The sequence below is a fragment of the Emydura macquarii genome, unplaced genomic scaffold (genome assembly GCF_026122565.2).
Source record: "Emydura macquarii macquarii isolate MOO-44397 ecotype Brisbane River unplaced genomic scaffold, CSIRO-AGI_Emac_v2 contig_1477, whole genome shotgun sequence".
Taxonomy (NCBI): Eukaryota; Metazoa; Chordata; order Testudines; family Chelidae; genus Emydura; species Emydura macquarii.
This window is the reverse complement of record NW_027131614.1, coordinates 8182838-8202972: the sequence shown is the minus strand read 5'-3', so window position 1 is coordinate 8202972 and position 20135 is coordinate 8182838. Positions and strand designations below refer to the sequence as shown.

The 20135-nt window shown below is 38.1% G+C and overlaps 1 protein-coding gene across 1 annotated transcript in view; it reads left to right on the top strand.

Annotated features, from left to right (window-relative positions):
- The window catches only part of PI15 (peptidase inhibitor 15), a 30607-nt gene extending 19457 nt beyond the window's left edge, over positions 1-11150 (top strand). Inside the window, exons 3-6 of the mRNA XM_067553837.1 lie at positions 6978-7096; positions 7379-7511; positions 7662-7777; positions 10924-11150. Of these exons, the coding sequence (XP_067409938.1) occupies positions 6978-7096; positions 7379-7511; positions 7662-7777; positions 10924-11059 (504 nt within the window). The 3' untranslated portion in view covers positions 11060-11150. The remainder of the gene's footprint in view (positions 1-6977; positions 7097-7378; positions 7512-7661; positions 7778-10923) is intronic.
- Positions 11151-20135: the final 8985 nt, after the last annotated feature.

Below are 20135 nucleotides of genomic sequence, written 5' to 3'. Positions count from 1 at the left end.
TTTCAACTAGTATGTGCTGCACATAACATGTAGAAATTTCTCTGATTTGGTTTAAGAGGCCATTGCTTTCTCAACAGTCAAATCAATTCAGAAGAATCATTTCCACTGTGACACCTACAGGAAACTGTCTTACTATTAATGCCAAGGGGCAAAAATATTGAGCAAAATCCTCAGCTTGTTTAAACTAGTATAGCTCTGTTGACTGCAATGCAGCTGTGCTGATTTACATCATCCAAGAATCTGACCAATAATATTTGTTTCAAAAGTACTATCATGACATGGCCATTCATCACCTAGATCCCTTTACTAAATGCTGCTGCTATTTCCCCTACCCTTTGTTTGTTTGTCTTGGATTTTCAATTCTTCAAGGCAAGAATTATGTCTTATTTTTTGTTTCACAACTCCTATCAAGTTGAGCTGTTGACTGGAAACTAATAATAATAAATTTTAAAAAACACAGTATTTTAGGGGTGGTCTCATCAATGTTATAAAAAGAGGTCCTTAATGCTTCCCTGTTCTGATAGGATACTCTGCATAGTCAGCCTAAAATTGTATGCACATTTCTCTTTTGCCATCCAGTCACAAAGTTAGACTGTGATCCTGTCTATGTGGAACGCTCAGTGAAGTTTGTGGGGGTTATGTATATGGATGGCTTCCAGAGGCAGATCCTTAGTTTTTCTGTATACAATCGGCCATTGGTCTCTTTCTTTCTACTTTCCAAGTATCTTGGTTCTTTGAATAAATATTTTTGGATTACATTTTATCAGATGCATTTGGCTGTGGAGAATATACTTTTGGGATTTCTTATCCATATTTCCAATGTTTCCAAATCCCTTGATTTATTTATTTTTTTTTGTCCTGATTCACGTTTGCAACATCGCCTCATTTAACTCCTCACGTCAACTGAAATTATACTCTTTGTTCTCTGTTTCAGGTAATGAAAGTATTTGCTCAATAAAACTAGTCTACGCACTAATCCCTGCAGTCCATCACTGGACACTTTTGTCCCACCCCAAATGGAAGAAGCATTGTCTTTTATCATTATCCTTTGCCTGTTTATAATCCATTTGATAGCGCTCAGATCTAAGCCTATGTGAAGTTTAGCATTAGATAGAAATCTGTGGAGACCATGTTTAGCATAATTTTTAGGAAAAGACCTTTTGTCTTGGGAAACTGTAAAATATGGCCTACAGATGTACACTTCAGGTTACCAAGACAACTCCGGCAAGAGTTATAACTCCTTTGCACTTCAGTTAGGATCATTTGAGGAGTGGGGAGGATTTCAATACCAGAACATATCAGTGACCCAGTGAGTTCTGGTAGGTGCCTTGGTCTGATGGAAGGAAGGTGAATACCTCCCTACCAATAACATTTCCAATAACCAATAACAATAAGGCAGTACTATGCAGCAGAGATGGAGAGAAGGGGGCAGTTTGCCTCAGTGGGAATTTGCATGATTAATGAATGAGTAAGCTCCTCAAAATTTAACCCTTTATGTCTACAAATCTTTTCCACTCTTCCCTTTTTCTTTCAATGTTGAATTCCCTTTGCATGATCAATACCTGATTGACCATCATTATTTTTTATACTTCTACTCTATGCACCCTTACTCTTCTTTTTCTCTTATTAACTAATTCTATTCTTTTTAATCTCTCCTCATAAGGAAATTGCCCCTCCATGCTATTAATCATTATAACTGTACTCTAGATTTTTTTTTCTATTCCTTAGTCCTTTCTTGGGATGGCCTGACCATAAAGGAATGCAGTTTTCAAATTCAGAGTCAACTTTTGTAACTATAATACTTTTTTCTAGAATGGTTAAAGTAGATCACACTACAGCCCATGGGGATTGGCTTATATCAGCTCTTAGTTTACTGCATTATCTTGTGGCGATAGGATGTAGCAAGAAGAGGATGGGAACAGGAGAAAATGTGTGTATAAAACAGGTTAATGCTCACAAACATGAGTGGGTGTAGGTTTATATATGCACATGTATGAATCTGTGTAGCCACACATTCCTGGTGCTTCTTTCCCTATTCCCATAAATATTGCTCACTTAGGCCTGGTCTACACTAGAGAGATTTGTTGACAAAAGTCAGCTTTTGTTGAAAAAACAGGGCTGCCCACTTCCCTGCAGGTGGAGAAACTCCCTGACTTCTTGCCTTACTCCCAGCTGGGACCGGGAACCAGCTGCCCCTGGGAGCAGGCAAGAACCTGGGGCTGCTGGTCTCCACTCTAGGCTGGCAGCCAGGGTCAGAAATTGGGGGAGCTTCTTCAGGTGTTCCCCACCCGCACAACCATGTCAATTACATGGCTGAGCCATGAAATTGACAAGGCTGCCCATTCTGGCAGAAAGCAGGGTCAACTTATATTATATTAGATCAGCTTTATTTTTTAAGTGTAGACAAGGCCTTAGACTTGACCAGCTTGGAAAATCTGTATTGAGACAAAAAATAAACAGACATGCAGTTTCCCAGTTATCCTTCTTCAGAAAAGTTTGAAGTCATGATATAATTTTCTACATTATGGAAGATTGTATGTGATTATGAGATAATACTTACTGCAGTAGACATATTTTTATGAATTATCTGCCTTTGCCTCTGGAGAGGATCAGGAGCTGGTGGCAATGTCATTGAGGGAGTGGGGGCCAGCAAAGGGACAATTCTTCAGTTAGAAAGGTTGGCTAGGGGATTCCCTAGTAAGATATCTCTTCTATTCCCCTCAGGTGCTGCTGCTACACTTATTTGGTGAGAAAGTCTGGGAGCCCCAGAACCGTTTCAATCAGAAGCCAGTTTCTCCTGATGCTCCCAGTTCCGATTCCACTGATCCTTATCTCATCAGCTTAAGTGGAAAGGGAGATCTGTGGGAGTAGCACTCTCCTAATTAGGGAGGAGCAGGGGGAGCTGTGCTCCTCCCTGCTCATATTAATATCTTGTTCTTATTCCTTTTTATAATGGCTGCCATCATGCCTCGGGTGCCCAGAGAGCACTCACAGTGCACAGTGAGCATGTCCTTGTTTAACAGCAGTTCATAAAACTTTTGTCTTGGTCTTTTTCTTTCTGAAAACGGGATTTTCCATAGGTTTAACCCCGCCCCCCGCCGACAACCTGAGGAGAATCGGTTTCTTTTAGGCTGAAGCTATCTCTTTCTTCTAGGGTGCTTCCATCTGAATGGAAGTCAGTTCAAGTTAATGACTCTTAATTGTTAATTGTTCTTGTCACACCTCCCTGTCCCTTGTCTCAGAGGGATGTGACACAAACCATGATAGCAAATGATTGATTCTATATATCCTGAAACATTCAATGATACAGCAAATTCATAAAATCAACTAGCATTCATAAGTGCTACACAGACCAATTTCCCAAAACTTCACATGGGGTCACAGACATGAGCTAAGACCATACCTCATGATTCCAGGCCAACCCCAGGAGTGCAGCTCTGGGCACATAGGACTGTGAACTCAGCACTATTTGAAGATTCACCTTGGAGGAAGCCTTTTTGGAGGAACCTTTGCTGTAATTTTTTCCCTACTAACCTTCAAAAGCTCCCTCTCCTCTTTTCCCTCCTAGGTTACTCAAGAGTAGGTAATCCTCACCTGTTGCCTGGGTGCCTTACGTTATTAAGGATAATGGAGATCCCAGGGTCCCAGCTGAGATGGGGAAGTAGGTGGGAATTCTCTAGTAACCCACAGATTCACAGAATTTAAGGCCACAAGGCCATGATCATCTTGTCTGATTTCCTGCATGTCGCTTGACACACAACCTCACCCATCACTCTGCACTATAATTCCTATGATTATTGATAGTTGGTGGTTCCTCCCCCTGGACAGACACTGTATACACCTGTGGGTGTAGCCTTGGTTGCCTCCAGGTACAAAAATATAAATAAAGGATCTTATGCAAGCAGTAAACACCCAGAATAAAACCAACACAATTTTAATTAAAAATTATCCCAACAACATACAATATAGAATACCACAGATTATTATAGCCTAAATTGTTAAACACATTAGCCAGGGCTTGTTTTTACCCAAATATGTTCTTCCTCCTGGCTAATGTGCTGCTCTTTCCAAGTGCACCTGGTTTTAGCAAAGTATTTAATTAGCCTACACAAATTTCTTTTCCTTGCCTGCAGATTATAGTGATCTCGGCCCAAGCAACCCGGGAAAGTGATTCCTTCCAAGGACATGCTCAATTGAGACATCATGACACTGACTTGGTGTGCAACAGAATGTAATAAGAAGAACTTGAAATGGATTTTATTAACACTATTGAGCTGCTTGTGAATGATTTTTTGACTATACAAATTCATGATTTTTCTCTCTGAATGTCACTGTAATCGGCAGTGAAAGTCACTGCCTTTGTCACTGGTCACTTTGACACTTATTTCCTCACTAGTAAAACCAAAATAATCACTAAATCTAGTTCCAGAGGGGTAGCTGTGTTAGTCTGTTTTTAGCAAAACAGCGAGAGTCCTGTGGCACCTTAAAGACTAACAAATTTATTTGTGCATAAGCCCAAAAACTTCAAAAACAAACTCCAGCGCGAAACTGCAAAGCTGGAACTCATATGCAAACTTGACACTATCAGGCTAGGTCTGAATAGAGACTGGAAGTGGCTAGCCCACTACAAAAAATAATGTTCCCTCTTTTGACATTCATACCTTCTTATCAGCTGCTGTGAATGGCCTCATCCACCCTGAATGAATTTACCTCCTAACACTTGTCCTCCTCACTGTGATGTAACTCACTCATCCTTGAATGTGTATCTATGCCTACTAAACCGAAGTTTCCACTTCATTCATCCGATGACGTGGGTTTCTGCCCATGAAAGCTTATGCCCAAATACATGTTTTAGTCTTTAAGGTGCTACAGGACTCTCGCTGCTTTACTAAATCTAGTGACAAAGCAGCTAAATTGGCAAGACCCACCACTGCATCATGGTACTTGCAGTCCTTCAAAGCCAGCATACATTACCTAGAGGTCTGTCTAATCAGGATACCTCTGAAAGGATTTAGAGGCTCCGCAAACAGGTGTGCCTACACTTATAAATTTCATTGTCTTTTGTTTTGTTCACTTTGAATTTAATTTGCTAATACATTAACCAAATATAATGTAATTTTGGTTAGCTCCTTTTGAAATTGCTCAGATCCTTCTCTAGTCTAATCCAAATGTCATCCAAAAACGTTACATTCTTGTGGATCCCTGTAGCATCATACCTAAAATTGGCTATTTACTTTCTTACTACTCTTAGCTTCCTGACATAACCAGTTTTAATCCATGACAGGACTTTACTTCCTTCCAGTGGTTACTAGAGTTCTTCAAGAGGCTCTTGGGAGGTTCTTCATCAAAAGCACTTTGAAATTCTAAATGAAGTTAAACTATCAATTCATTCTTCTCCATTTCATGTTTGATGACACTAAAAGAGGGCACTTTTGAGCCACTCTTAACCCTAACTTCAATGATTTTTCTCAACTATTTTTCTAGTACTGAGATAATTCTCAACTTGTCTTTAATTCCCAGAATCAATTGCGGCTCGTTAGCTCATTGTCAAGATATGGGCATTATGGGCCAAATTGTCCTCTATGATGTCCTCTATCTTACATCGTATGGTACAAAGTGTATGTTTAATTCTCCAGCCTCACTGGATGTTTTTGGTTTGCTTTTGCTTTTTAAACATACATTTTTGGCCTGGATAAACTCTGTTTATCCAGCTTGTTTGTTTGTTTTTTTCTTGCATTTCTTAAAGCTGGCCTGGATGAAAAGCCTGAATCGGAATACCTTGAACTTTGGGGTGTTCAGAACATGCAACTAAGTCTTGAGCTAGACTTTGTTACTTGAGCAGAACTTTATTATTTAAATATATTAGGATTTGCACATATTCTATGACATTAGTAAAATACTCATTACTAGAGGTATTATTTTGATATGTGTTCATTTTTTAAGAGATTATTAATTGCTGCTATTTATATTATTTGGCTGACACAGTCCTCTGTGACTTCATAACTGTTTTTTGTGGAGTTATTGATGCCATAAACCAAGGATTTATGTGAACAAATGAGATATAAGCAGGAGACACTATTTAACTGTCAAGGGAAAAAAATCCTGTTTTTTTGCAAATATCCTCGTAATAAAGAAATGTGTGCTAGATCATTTGTTCTCACAGTATGGAAGAAAATTTAGGGGGAGGAAATCAGTCAAAGATCTCCTCACAGAATTGTTCACTAATTATTCCACTGGGGAACAGCATTTGATCCCCTGTGGGATGACCTATGGAAGCTCATGCTCAGTGTGGCTCCTGGAGCAGGGGTCCCTAGGAGGCCCTCTGCCTCTATTCTGGCCCTTCCCCCTTGCTCCTTTCCTGATAATGTGGCTTCAAAGAAGCCAGACTGGCTACCAGGGCAGATGTACTAAGGACTTCACCAACTATGTGTAGGCGTTTCATGGAATATGTGATACCACCCACGGTTGAATTATCCTTTCCTAGTGTGTTCCACAAGACAATTTGTGTTTCCTTAGCACTGTTCCCCAACAATTCCGGGGATACCCACCAGCCATTTTGAACACTATCCAGTCTTTGTGCCCTTAGAGAACATCCAAAGACTCCTGGAAAGTGAATGGGGAGAATACAGCCATGGGAGGACCCTTCCATACAGAATCAGGGAGAGCTGCATACTCGGGGTGCCAGACCTTCGTGGTGGCTCTGGCCCTCTGAGAGATCTGACAAGGCATACATGCTATAGCCATGTTCTTGTGGATGCTGAAGATCTCTGACTGTATTTTTTTTTTTTATAAGACACAATTTTTTATATGAGAACCACAGATTTAACATCATGTATTATAAAAAGCTTCTTCAGGTGTTGAGCTATTAGTCTGGTATGTTATACAGGGATGCTCATATCATATGATACCTGCCTCTTGCATGCTTGTACTTACCTACATTTTTCAGTACCATTGCTAAGGACTTTTTATTTTGTCAGGTTTGGGATGAAACTCTTGCTAAGTCTGCAGAGGCTTGGGCTGCAACATGCATTTGGGACCATGGACCTTCCTACTTACTGAGATTCTTGGGCCAAAACCTGTCTGTAAGAACTGGAAGGTAGGCAGCTGTTGTTTTGTAAAGCCTTTTATTTTATAAAAAATTGAAGGCCAAATCCTCAGCTGGTCTCAACTTCAACGGAGCTACACCAATCCGAACCTTCTAGCTAGTATGATGTCAAGAACTAAATTTGTCTTCAGCTAACAGATTTTCATTCTGTTCAGGAATATGAGAATTGTAATGAAGGATTTCAGGTCTCCACTGAATAGTAGTTAGGTCAAATGTTCTAAAATAGCAAGTTCTGAAAATGAACTTTCCCCCCTTGTCTTTAAATTAACTTAGGTATCGATCCATTCTTCAGCTGGTAAAGCCATGGTATGATGAAGTGAAAGACTATGCTTTTCCATATCCTCAGGACTGCAACCCTAGATGCCCTCTGAGATGCTATGGACCCATGTGCACACATTATACACAGGTTATCTGAGTTCCATTCTTCCTTTACTAATCTATAATTCAAAATTGGACGTTTCTGTGATGTGTGTGTGTATTTGTGTGTGTGTGTATACATAAATCATATTTTTTTTCAAGTTTAACTTCACCAAAAGAATAATAATTATTTATTCAGATGGTTTGGGCCACTTCCAATCGTATAGGCTGCGCAGTCCACACATGCCACAATATGAATGTCTGGGGATCTGTTTGGCGACGAGCTGTTTACTTGGTATGCAACTATGCCCCAAAGTAAGTTGCTTTCTTTTTATTCTGTTTACCTTTGTACTTCTTGCATGTATGGGTTATTTGATAGGACTATTTACTCCCTTTTTCCAGCTAACATTCCATTCATGCATTCATGCTGGGCCTGCTCCCTCGAACAAATATAATCATTGAAATTATAAAAATGTACTATTCTTGTATACGAATGGGAATAACAAGATGTGTATTTAACAAAAGCACATCTCATTATCTTTTATTATTGTAATGCTCATCCTTTGCATTACTCTTTCCCCTCACCTTTTTCTCCTCATTCCCTTGCTTTGCGTATAATTTAAGGCTCAGTCCTGCAATCCATACTTAAGTTGATTTGCACTTACTGACATGAGCTGGCCTTTGTAGACCGGGCCCTTTAACTGTAAGTGCCTCAGGACTTTCTTTGTTTTCTATAAAGGGCCTTACACACCCATGGTGCTGTATAAAAAAACAAATAATAATGAGTTGTACAGGACTGATAAAGTTTAAATGGCATAGATCTATAAGTAAAGAGTATGACTTTTGACTGGGTTTGAGTAATTTCAATGACCCAACTGCCATATGCACAAGAAGAGATTTTGAATTGTGTCCTTAAAGAGTTGCAACCCCAAAACAGGTACTTTTGTGATAAAAGCTCCAAAGAGGAAACCACTTCTATTTTGGGAGACAAGAACGCAAGTCCTTTATATTTACTATTACACTTAGTGGAAAAAGAGTAGTAGCAAAGGAACTAGAGTGGGGGACTAGACAGTAAAACCACATTTGACTCATACAGCCACACTTCGGGGATGTTTGGACTGAAATCCAATTCATGATCCAAATATCATAACCTGAGCCTGTCTTTAATAGCAATCCATGCATTATAATGTATGTATGTATGCAAAAATTACAATGCACAAAATAATTAGGGGACATTATTCATTTTATTCAGTTATGGCGAATGAAAGGTGTCACATAGGAAGCATTGTTGAGATTGCTGCATTATTTGATTCATTATTTGATGCATTATTAACTCTGTAATAATGATATGTTACATTTAGTTTCTTTTGTTCTAAAAATTCTGACTTACATTGCAATCTGTAGACCAAATCCAGAGGTCCCAACTCAAGTTTTACTAGGCCCTTACTCTCTCAAAGGTAATAGCTCATTGCCACTAGATATGCATGCCCAGGCTTAGAAGAATTCAAAAAAGGGTTAGACTTTTATATGGATAATGAGAACATCAATAGCTACACCAGTTAAGATAAAACAGTGTTTTAAATGATATATTAGCTATCTTCCTTCAGAGGATAGGCCAACCACTCATTGACTAGAGGAAGAAACTTCCCCTACAGGCAGGTTATCCCATAAATGAAAGGGTTTCTGATATCTTCCTCTGAAGTATTTTGGGTGAATTCCTGGCTCCCAGTGTCAGTATTTTCACCCATAGTATTTGCCTGTGTCAGAGAAAGGATTTTGTATTACATGGACCACTGTTCTGATCTGGCATGACAATTCCTATGTCCCCTTTTTGACGTCAGAGGAAATTTGCCTGAAAAGAATGAATAAAATGTGGTAAGAATGTCAAGGGCAGGACCTGCATATCTACATATAGGTGGTCACTTCACTAATCACTAAAATGTTTGCACCTCTCAGCATACCACAGCACCATACAGTAGCTGAGGGAAGGAAGTGAAAACTACTGTAAACATTTTAAATTAAAGGGGATTTAAAGGTGCAAAATACAATTATTCAGATTGAAATTTGCCCAGGACATCAGGGTTATACCTCCTATTAGCTGATGTATACCCTACTATAAACTGGCTAAAAATATGCCAGGAAGCTAGGGTGACCAGATGCCCCAATTTTATAGGGACAGTCCTGATATTTGGGGCTTTGTCTTATATAGGCACCTATTACTCCCCACCCCGTCCCGATTTTTCACACTTGCTCTCTGGTCACCCTACAGGAAGTCCATATGTCTATTTGTGTTTCTGATTTCAGAAACAGGGTTAAGAAGGGTTGTTCAAAAATGTGTGGATGGTTCAGTCCTAATTAACTGATATACTTAATTTACAGCTCTATTAATCACACATGATACAGTGAATGAAGCCAACATTCAACTCGTGGCACTCCCTCTAGATTACAGTATCTGTTATTAAGCTAACATATTTCCCTACTTGTGCAGTCTTCTGTGCCCATTTGGAATAGGAGTAAGAATCACTAAAGTATTTGAGAGACTTGTGCTTTCTTCCAAGGCACAACCCAAAGTTAGGCTTTTTGATCTAGTTTTATTGGCTGGGAAGGGGGGAATGAGAAAATGCTTCACAAATAACTGCATTACTCACTGCTGTAGCACGTCATACAAAAACTAGAAGAAGGTTCTTTTCTTAGTGAAATGTAACATTTAAGTAGAAATCTAATTTTAGCTCTCTTTTCTCCAGTGACCATCCTGTAATTCCATAGTCAAGAGTGATGGGTGAATCTCTAAAAGATTAGAGGTTTTGTATAAGCATCTGAAAGTCTGGATGCTAACTCAGATGCCTCATTTGAGCCTAACCCACTACCCACAGTCTCCTCTGCAGCCTGCTACCTGCAACCTCAGTCCTCTAGAAGAAGCTGCACTTCCACAACCTCCAACCAAGTCCCTGGGTCCCTCCTCCTCATGAAATCCCAACAGACCCCTGGCTTCATCCTTCAGTGCAACTTCCCTATCATCTCATAGTTCCTATACTCTTTTTCCAATGCTGTTGTGACTAATACTTCTTCTCCCACTTCCTTTGAGCAAACTATCCCAGGTTCATACTCAGTACCCAGCAAAATGAATCCCAGATCAGCTAAACCTTGTAATAAGATCCTCAATGGGTCCACCCCTATCTTGAAAATAAACATTACAAATAACCAATCAATGAAAATTTTAAAATATTCTAGGAAACCTTGGAAACAACACTGTATCACTAATATCTTGTCAACAAGAGCCCTCTGGTTGCTTTCTCTTTCTAGAGAGCAAAGTCATTCCTAAAATAGTGTCTGTCACTAATGAAATATGAAAATATTTTATAAATACATGATGGGCAATACATTACCCAAACTTAGCTTTCACTAATTAAGGGATATTTTTTCTTAAGTTACTAAAAATATGTATTACTTTTTATTTTCAGGGGCAACTGGTTTGGAGAAGCGCCGTATAAAGTAGGAGTCCCGTGTTCCGCTTGCCCTCCTAGTTATGGAGGGGCTTGCACTGATAATCTTTGTTTTCCAGGAGTAACATCAAACTACTTATATTGGTTTAAATAAGTTAACATACGTATACATTGTTTTTAAATAATATGGCTGAGTAACAAAGCTTGTATATTGAATTTTGCACATATTATATATATATTTTGTAATACCCTTGTTTTCTGTTTATATTCTTTTGCATAATTAGATTTCAGATTACAGTATATATTCATTTTTAACCCTTTGGAATTTATAAGTATAACAATCATTCTCCATTTCTGGCCATTGGCATGTAGAGAAGGATAATCATATATAATTTTAAGAAAGTGTAACTTCCTAAAGAATATGTTCTTTTTGCTATTAAAAGCAAATTACAAGAGCACTGTCAAGTCTAAAATGTGACCCTTCTCTTTGAAATTATAGATATAGATAGAGAATGGTCACTGGCAACTATACCAGTGTTTTAAAAATGAAAAGTATCAACAGGCATGATCATAGTGTAATGTACAAAAATACCCCAAACTCAATACATTGCCCTCATCTTGCAAATGCCTACTCCCATTTGCTCTTCTGCTTGCTCCTTCATAGTTAATAGAATTCTGAGCAACAGAAAACATATGTGTAGGAGGAACTTCAACATTCAGCCTTATGTTACTTCCCCCATGCACAAGATTGATTAACTCAAGGTATTTCAAGAGCTCAACACACGGCTGCTGCTATCACCAATGATGCCTGTGTGGAGATAGAGAAGTAAAGAATAGGGAGCCACTAAAAATATGGTGGAACTGAAAGTGCTCTCTAACATGACTTAGGCTTTGTCTACACTAGAAAGTTGTATCACTTTAACTATACTGGCATAGTTAACATTGCACAACCCTACCAGCGAAGTTGCAGTTATATCAGTGTAAAGGCACTTATACCAGTATAATCCATACAGGAAGGGAAATAACTATATTGGCATACACCTTTATGCTAGTATATCTGCATCCATACTAGGGCTTTTACCTATATAACTATGTCCGTAAAAAAAATCATATCCCTAGCTGAAATAATGCTATAGATAAAACTTTCAAGGTTTTCAGATTGCCTGCTTCTGAGTAATATAGGAGGGAAAGAAGTGGGGGTGGGAGGGCTACAAAAGGAACAATTTAAAGGTCAAGTTTTTTCAAGGTTAAATCAGGCCTAAGCCTTGCACGATCTTGACTAAAGGATATCCCAAATAAAAAGTATAAAGGGAACTTTTATTTAGAAAAAGGGAAAAAACAAATTTAACAGTGTGCAACAAAAAATAGAGAATCTGTAAAACAGCTGACAGTGTCATTTACACAATATGGTGAGGCTTTATACATTAGTTAAGAAAAATATATTTATTCACCCCCCCCCCCCAAACAGCAAACTTCTTATGGGAGCTTAGTAGAACATTTATGGAGAAAGGGACCTCAGCTTAAACTGAGAACACTGTATATATGTACAGATATAGCTTGTCTTGAATGGTATGCATAACAACAGACAAGGGTCTAAATTCTGCCCTCAGATACATCTGTGCAACTGTCATTAAAGTGACTGAGAGTTGTATCTTCATATCACAGAGCAGCATTTTGTCCATGATGAACAGGGAATACAAGTTATTTACAATTTCCCACATTTCCATTCTGCCTGTCACTGTTATGTTGGGAGCTTTGAAGTTCATGAACTTTGAACAGCTAGATTCACTAGAACAATTAGAGTAGTATAGTATAGCTTCACCAGAAACATGTATATGCGTTTGTTTTAAACGAGAAGATGTCATCTTCCCAAAGCTGATTAAGACCGTTTGTAACCAAAATACAGAATAACTTTACTAGAATTACAAATATAGGAATAATTTACATGTAGCCATTCCTCTTTCCAAAGGGATCAATTGTATGGGCAGAATGAGTGCTGTAGTGAATGGCAAATGGAATTGTCATACTTCAGATATCTATGATTTGACGTTAACTCAGAGTAAGTCATTTATTGTACTGTAGCTCTTCAAGCATATCTGTGGGTGACTTTCCTTTTTCTGACAAAACAATAATTAGAGAAGTATGTAATGTCATAATGCTAATAGGCATCAGAACTTAAAAACAAAACCAGTTGTGATATTTCTGTAACTTTTATTTTAGTAACAATTAAAAAGTTACAGTTTTTCTTTACTTTTAACAACAGACTTGAGGTCCTGCAGTCCTCACTCAGTCAAATAGTCCAATTGGGTGAAATTCACACCTATGCAGAGGGAAAACACAAACTCTGTGCAGCTCTATATGTCAGGTTTAGGTAGGATTAAGTGGTACATAGTCCATGTGCTGTTACCCAATGGGAATTTTTGACTAAGGACTATGGGATGAGAGGTAAAATGCATTTTTGTTCCACATGACAAGTCTTTTCTGGAGGATGAAGGGGGAACAGATAAAATTTTACATGTTGTCATTTCTTTACATTTGCAAAAAAAAATTTTAAATATCAGGCGGAGAATACGTTAACAAAAGTTCTAAGCTGCAGAGCCTTAGTATTATGGTTAATGATTAATAACTATGCACTTTGTAACTTGCAACTTGTACATTGTGTAGTACACTTTCCAAACAGAACTAGAAATTGTAAATTAATTTATAATTCTGTAATTCAGCTGAAAGTATTATAACGGGTATATATGTTATTGTATCTGTTACTTTTTTTTAAGTTGGTAATAATAAGTTGGTCATTTGAAATATTTTGTTTTCTGTGGATATAGGTAATAGGAAACTTTGCTACTATCAAACAGAGGTGCAGATTTTTTCAAAACACACAGTAATGGTGCTAGCAATAATTATATCTGTCATAATCACACTGTAATTGACAGCAGCAGGAAATGATCTGGATATAAGCTATTTCATAAGAGCAGCTTCTGAGAAAACCAGCAGCAAGCATTTAGTTTAACATTTTTCATTTAACAGAGAAGGTTACAGCTAATTGGACATTTGACTAACCAAATGCAGTTTACCATTCAATTTTTTATAATGTGGTGTGCTCTAAACCTTTCTGCATTATCTATTTGAATCCCTGTAATTTCTCTCATCAACTTTCCCTTGGGTTGAATAATGACAATGCCAGCAAACATCTACCTTGATGGCCCATGTCAGTGCTGCTTGACACAAAATGCTGCTGGAATAAAAGTACCAGAAATATGCTGAAGACCAAAGGCGTCTACTATAATATAATATGCCCTCAGAAATACAGGGCTATGCTGAGGAAAGAGAAAGCCAGGAAAAAAAACCCCATACCATGGGTATATTCCACCCATTTCACAGGTTTACAAATCTGCACTCTCTTTTCCTACAGAACTGAATAGCAGTGTACTTTTATAACAGTAGACGACTGGAAAAATACTCCTTTGGGATACAGTGCAGGCCCTTCATGTTATAATAATTGCCTGTGATAATTTTTTTTGATTATTTACTATTATGTGTCTTAGCAAATAGCTAGTAAAGGCTGCCTTTGTGGTGCTAAACTATATATTCTGGTGCTGGAGACTTTTTTGCAGAAGATGAGTTTTAATTCGGATGTTGCAATACAGGCTCTAGTGCTCCTGAGACATTTCCAACGGACCACATCTGGTGATAGGCCAATGAGTCAGTGGGCCAAATTCTGCTTTCAGAAGCATGCACATGGCTCCCATTGATTTAAATAAGAACTTTACATGCATCAAAGGGGAAAATTTGGATTATTCTAAAAAACAAAACAAAAACCCCTACCCTCATTACATTTTGCACTTAAGGAATTCTCTCATTATTGTCAATGGGTGTCCTAAGAAAAGATTGAGAGGTGAATAAGGCCTGGTCAGTAATGATTTCAAATTTTCTCTGAACACATAGTAATGATCCCAAATCTCTGCTCAGGGGAATAACCTACTTCAAAAACTACAAGATTCACCTTGCTTAAAGGGCCTTATGAAGCCATATGTTCCCCTTCCCCAGAGATCAATTCATTTCCCACTGAATTCCAGGGGAGATGAATTAGGCCTCATTGACAATGGGAACTTTGCCCTGATTTCAATAGGTTCAGGATCAGACACTTAGTTAGGGTAAGAAAGGATAAGGGAGAAAAGTAGATTTCAATAGAGTTGCGTGGATGTAACTGAGAATAGAATTAGACTTCATATGTACATAACTCTCTTAGAAACACTGGAGTTAAGCAGAGGAATCTGGAAAAAAATAAGCTCCAGAGCAAAACTGATAAATATCAGAGCTAAGGTCTTATATCTTTACTAAAGAAAAGACAGCAATTCCTCATGTCAGGTTGCTTGAACTGATGCTCTCTCATGAATGAGAAAATTAATATATTTAGATTTGATTTCCAGGAACTCAAATGTGCATGAGGACTTTTTGTAACAAGTATGTAGTTAATTTTTTGTTTCATTTCCTTTACAATTATTACTATTGATTTTTAAAGAACTATGCTCTGGTACATCGTGCTTCTTTGACAAATTATTGGCAAGTCACCCAAACTGGAGTGGAAGGATAGGATGTAAATACCTGAAGCAAAATTTGCATTTGCTGTCCCTATTATCTATTATATAACGTTTTATGGAGTATGAGATAAAAAAACTGAATCAGAAGTCATTTGTAATTATAATAGGCTCTGATTTATGTTCTGTAATACTTAAATGGTGAAGAGTGGGGAAGCCATTATAAAGCCCTCAACAACCACAAGCTAACTCCTGTTTACACCATTATGGAGTAATAAGACATTTTGTAAAGCCTTGAGTCTTGTGAGTAAAATTTCCCTGAGTTATTGTTGGTCTTTAAGACCACAACTGTTCGTTAATTTACTATAATAGAATGATCTCAGCTAACCTGAGGGCAGCTCACAAATGACTTGCCATTTTTAATGGTGGTTTTCTGTAACTGTGAAGTATATAAATTCTTACACCCTGGCTTTTAACTATACACTGATTCTGATAGCCATAGAGTATGTGAACCCATACATTTGTTTGTTTTCAGAGCTTCCCCCAAAATTCACCATTGTTATGTCTACAATGAACATGGCCCCCTCAACTTCTTATTTCTTCTAGAAGATAAAAAAAAATTCTAATTAATTTATGACATTTTAGTTTATTATTATTAACCATAATAATTTCCAGGCCTTCTTCCTGCTCAGTCTTAGGTTACTGAGTTTGGCTCAGAATATGGTTATTGTCTGGCAAACAGGAAGTACTTCTCAAATTATCATCTAGTTATATTGTTACAGATTGCAATTCTTAATTCAGAAAGGTTAATGGAATGTGCTTAAACTCCTGGTTTTGGAGCCACCCACTGCATTACTATACAGAACTCTCCTTTGAGAAGGCACTATAGGAATAAAATATTTTGAATTCAAAATTGTTTTCTTGTCTTCTGCAAAATGACAAAATCAAAATAGAAAACGGGTTTCTGCCTTATACGTTTAACTCATAACAATATAGTGAACCCCTCTATGCTCTTCACCATGATAAAAGTCTCTAGAGCTTCAGCACATCATCACACAACTCAGAAACTATTCAGGTACAAAGTTAAAGGTAATACACTCCACAATGGGAATTAGTGGCAATATGGGATTTCTCTAAAGAAGTAATTCTCTTGTTTCATGTAGGGTCTTATTGTTTCATTGAAGAGGTGCTAGAGTGCTGGGAATCATTTAATAAATAAACTGATTTTGGATAGTCTTTAATTGCTGAATGCTTGTATATTTGCTTTTCTCTTCATTTTCTTCCATACCATTCCATACCATAACAGAATGGAATGTTTTGGCATTCATACATACAACAGAACTCTCGTTGGGTTTTTTTTTTGTTTTTTTTTTTGATACATACAACAGAAGATATAGTTCTTGCTATCTAAAACCAACTCCCAAATGTTTTAAGTATTTATACAATACAATTTCTTGTTTCTCATACATTATTAGGATTTCCTTTTTCTTTCTTTCTTTCTTTCTTTCTTTCTTTTTCTTTCAACATTTTTCTGAGAAGAAAGTTCATTTGACACAGGTGATGCAGTGAATTATTGAACATATTTTTCCATATTATATGATCACATATATATGTTACAATTGAAATATAAATTAGTATCTCTGTTTCAATTCATGATGTTATGAAAACAATGAAATATAGATTATTTTGAACTAGTGTGTAATGTCTATGCATTTAAATAAATAATTAAAATGATCCGTATTGACATCGGCTTTTCCTTTGAGGCACTGGTGTTTGTTTCTTTTTGCTGTCTTATTTTATTTGTCTAACTAAAATAACTAACTATGTAATCTATTTTAATAAAGAAGTCAAACTGGAAGACAAGTTTTAGGGGACCTAACGGTGGAAATAACTTTAAGCTGGTTTGAAAATGTTTAAATATATACCTCCTCTTCTTTCCTGAGCTACAACAAGCCTTTCTGAAATCCCTCTTTTGGTCTCAGCAGGTCTGGCAGTCTTTGCTAGGAGACCTTTTTTATTCAGTAGTATATCTAATCTAACTAATGTGTTTTCATTAGGCATGTTGGAAACTGTTTGTTTAGAGACAAGGAGAAGTAGGATCAGAGATAACAGTAAGAATCAGAGCGAAGGAATATCCTTGAGGTCAGAATAAGGAAAACTGTCAGGGGCTCATTGGAGCAGAAAGGGCTTTGGGTCTTTGAGAGATGTTGTAGAAGTAAAGGAACAGCAAAAATGGGTGTGATAGGGTGTTCTCCCCACACAAACCTTGAGTGGGTTAGGGAGGGCCAGAAAGGGCCAATTAACTTTATATGCTGCACCTGGAGGGGAGGCAGGGCTTGATAAAGCCTTACTGCAGATGTAGCCCAGGAAGTGAGATCAGAAGGACGCTGACAGGGAAGGGGCCTGCAGTCATTCTGTAGAAGCAAAGGAAGTTGGTTAGGAACACGAAGGAAGTCTAGGTGGAAATAAGCTCTGGATCTGTCCTGGCTTGTATACATCTGGGCGAGCTACTGTAGGAGCACTTCTCAGAGCCTTTTTGAATTTGTAAACTGCCTCAGTCTGTTCTGCCTCCCATTCCCAATATGCACTCTGAAGTAAATCATATAAAGGTTGGGCAAGTTCTGTATACAGGGGTATAAAATCTCTGCAAAACCCTGTAATTCCTAAAAATGGTTTCAGAGCCTTATAATCTGTAGCTATAAGTAGGCTAGCAATTAACTCATGTCTAGCTCTGTCAATGGATTTTCCCTACCATCCAATAGTTATTCCTAAAAAAATAACTTCAGCCTTTGCTAACTGGGCTTTCTTACTATTACATTTGAGACCTGCATTTTTTATTAGGAAAATTGCTTCATTTAAATCATGACAATGTTTCTCCTCAGTTGGCCATTGAATTAAAACTTCATCCAAGTACTGGAGGATTCTATTGGACTTGCTGTATTTCTCCAACACCATCTTCATACGTGAATGGAAAACGGCAGGGCTGTCCTTATACTCTTGGGGTAGGCCTGTTAGACTCACTGGACACCTTCCCACATGAAAGCAGTTCTATATTGGCATTCCCTGGCTAGCTGCAAGCTACAAAATCCGTTGCTAATGTCTAATACGAAAAACCATTTCATTTCTGGAGAGCTTTAGAAATCATCTCTGGATAAGCTGCTACCATTGGGGCCATATGTCTGGCTAAATAATTTACTTTATGATAATCAATGGTCAATCGAAAATGACTGTTTGATTTCTTAACAGGCCATGTTGGAGAATTACAGCTAGAGGCTCATCTTCTAACTATATCTCTGGCTTCCAAAGTTTTCAGGATGTCTGTTACAGGTGCAATTGCCTCCCTAGGCACTGGATACTGTGGTTCTAGAGGAGGATTCTCCTTTCCCCCCACAGCCCACACAGCCGGGAACATCTCTTTAACCCATTGCTAAAGGAGGATCTGTAAGAACTAAACTGTCACAGGTCCCATGGCAATAAATCCCCCATCTCCTGCCTGAGTTTGCCATAGGAATCCATTAGCTAAGTCTACAATGAGACCCATGCTCCATAGCATATTAACTCCCCAAATTTCTTCTGGAGTATTTACCACCATCTCACCTTCTCCTTTGATTGTCTGAACAAATATTGTGACTTTAGATGCAATTGTTACAGAAAATGGGTGTCCCGTGACACCTTGAATACTTCCACTTCCACGTGAACACTTGATCCCACCTTATGACTCTCCTCTTTCATTCTACCACCCTTTCTTCTGCTTCTCCGGTCAGTGATTTATCCAGGATAATCCATCAAGCAATTTTTCTTCTCTATTTTTTCAATTTTTCCTCATAATTCCTTAGTATATTTCCATAATTCCCCAAAATCAATATTCTTCCTTGACCTCTTAAACTCCTTTCCAATATGAGATGTTTTCCAATATAATAAACGTGCTCATCTACCAGCTTCCTCACTAGTGGATCCCATAAATCCAACCATACATGACCATAAAGGTTCAGTAGCATGAAGAAGCACAATATTCCAATCTTAATTTGTTAACTGGGCATTCTCCCCCAAATCGGAGCCTATAATCATCTGTTTAGTAAATTCATCCCATTTATTCCTAGGAAGTGGATCCCATTCCTTTATAAACATTTGCACATCAGAAAATGAAATACGCAGAGTGGAAATGATGGTGATTAGAATGTATTCTCCAGCTCCTGCACCATATTCTTCAGTTTTAACAATCTGGGGATATGCATTCAAAGATTCACTTGTCCTGCCCTGAAACACATGAATACTCGCTTGGGACCTGCTCTGATAGTGGAGAAGAGAGTGGCCATTGCTCTGTGGAAGCTAGTAACACCATACTGCTACTGGTCAGTTTGGAATCAATTTGGAGTTGATAAATCCACCATGGGAGCTGCTGTGATACAAGTGTGCCAGGCCATTAATAAACTTCTGGTAAGAAGGGTAGTGACTTTGGGAAACATGCAGGACATAGAGGAAGACTTTTCTGCAAAGGGGTCTCCAAACTGGGGGGGGGGGGGGGGTGAATGATGGCTTGCATATCCCTACCTTACCACCAGACCATCTTGCCACAGAGTACATAAACGGAAAGGGATACTTTTCAATGGTGTTGCAGGCCCTTGTGGATCACAGGGGATGCTTCACTGACATCAATGTGGGGTGCTCTGGAAAGGTGAATGATGCATGCAT